This window comes from Nylanderia fulva, unplaced genomic scaffold (genome assembly GCF_048542155.1).
Source record: "Nylanderia fulva isolate GAGA-0341 unplaced genomic scaffold, ASM4854215v1 Scaffold117, whole genome shotgun sequence".
Classification (NCBI taxonomy): domain Eukaryota; kingdom Metazoa; phylum Arthropoda; class Insecta; order Hymenoptera; family Formicidae; genus Nylanderia; species Nylanderia fulva.
In genome coordinates this window covers 114,753-116,549 of record NW_028189376.1, presented here as the reverse complement: position 1 = coordinate 116,549, position 1,797 = coordinate 114,753, and the positions used below count along the sequence as shown (strand labels likewise).

General features: G+C 54.4%; 1 protein-coding gene across 1 annotated transcript; it reads right to left on the bottom strand.

The window, feature by feature from the left end:
• Positions 1–309: 309 nt before the first annotated feature.
• LOC114928137 (uncharacterized) lies at positions 310–1,455 on the bottom strand. Its single transcript, XM_029299225.2, has one exon. The coding sequence runs from the start codon at positions 1,453–1,455 to the stop codon at positions 310–312; it is 1,146 nt and encodes a 381-aa protein (XP_029155058.2).
• Positions 1,456–1,797: the final 342 nt, after the last annotated feature.

Here is a 1,797-nt window from a genome sequence, read left to right as displayed (position 1 = left end):
TATGTGATGTGTAATCAAGTAGCATAGCGAATGAAAGTGAGCAAAGGTGTGTGAGTGATGTGACGCGTCGTGCCTTTCTGTCTATGCGTTGGGTGTCGTTACGTGCGTTGTGAAATCGGGAAGTAAGACGATTTTTACGAGCGGACGCACGAGCTCGGAGGTCGCGGTTCGAACGGTGACCACGCGTACGATCCCGTCGTCGCCGGGATGCAGTTTTGTGATCCGGGCGAGAGGCCATCGGTTTGGAGGCGAAATTTCGGAGCGCACAAGGCAGAGTGCTCCGATGCGAGGTGTCGTATCGACCTTCAGTCATTTAGGTCGTGAGATGAGTCCATGGATGTACTCTCCCGACCATCTCCGCCAAAAGTGGTCTCGCATCGCCTGGAAATGATGCCATCGTGATGCTGCGGATCCACGGTTGTCCTCCTGTATTGGCTCCGGGATGGCGAGAAGCGGCGCGCCGATCAGGAAGTGGCCCGGAGTCAGTGCTGTAATATCGTTTGGATCGTCAGAGAGTGCCTGTAATGGACGAGAATTTAAACAGGCCTCAATTTGTGTGAGGAGAGTGGTCAGTTCCTCAAAGGTGAGAGTGGTTTCACCGATCACTCTTCGTAAGTGATACTTAGCGGATTTGACGGCTGCCTCCCACAATCCGCCGAAGTGCGGAGCTGCTGGTGGATTAAAGTGCCACCGTATGCCATGTTCAGCAGCTACGCGTGCGATTCCACGACCCTCTGTGGATGCAGCGACGAAGAGCTCCCGTAAAGTGCGGTCAGCCCCGATGAAGGTCGTTCCACAGTCGCTGTATATGTCCGTACAGAGATCTTGACGTAAGACAAAGCGACGTAAAGCGGCGATGAAGGCCTCTGACGAGTAATCCGAGACAAGTTCGAGGTGGATGGCTCTGGACCAAAAACAGATGAATACTGCGATATAGCCCTTATAGGCGCGGTGTCCTCGTCCCTTGCTCGTCCGGATGAGGATGGGTCCTGCATAGTCCACTCCAGTGCGCAGAAATGGCCGAGTTGGAGTGACCCTATCGCGGGGTAGATTACTCATCGGTGGTTGAAGCGTCGTTGCTCGCCATCTTGTGCAGGTGACGCAACGATGTAGTTGCTGTTTTACAACTGTGCGTCCTCGTGGAATCCAGAAGCGCAGTCGAAACAGCCCCAGGGTAAGTTGCACTCCGCCATGCAGCGTCCGACAGTGACAGGATTCCACCAGCAGACGAGTCAGCCACGACGAGGTTGGAATGATCATCGGGTGCCTCTCATCTTGTGCCAGCAGGGCGTTCTTAAGCCGACCTCCCACTCTCAGAACACCATGGTCGTCGAGGAACGGAGTCAGCTTGGCTAATGTGCTGCTTGGTGCGACGGAGCGTCCAGCTGCGACTGCGGTGATCTCGTCCGTGAAGTGCAGTGTCTGCACTTCTCGAAGCCAGCGAAAAAGTGCCATGTCAAGTTCCTCCGGACTCAACGTTAATCCAGCGGTGTGAGGCGGCTCAGAAGCGCGCAGCCAGCGACGGCACTATGCGGATATCCGTAGCAAACGATGCAGAGATGAGAAGCGGAGCAGGATTTCTGGCTCGACGATGACCCGGTTGACAGTCATCAGACTCGTGGCTTTCCTTTTCTGGCACGTCGTCTCCTCGGATCTCTATCTCGGAATTTGGCCAGGCCGATTCGTGCTGTGATAACCAGGTAGGTCCTGTCCACCATAGAGCGTGATTGATTAGTTCGCTTGGATTAATACCCCTTGATGCAGTTTTTTTTTTAACGCAGTGGGAATCCTCAATTC

What these genes read in the sequence shown, in the direction of transcription:
- LOC114928137 (XM_029299225.2), bottom strand. Translation starts at nt 1,455, where the DNA reads ATGGCACTTTTTCGCTGGCTTCGAGAAGTGCAGACACTGCACTTCACG.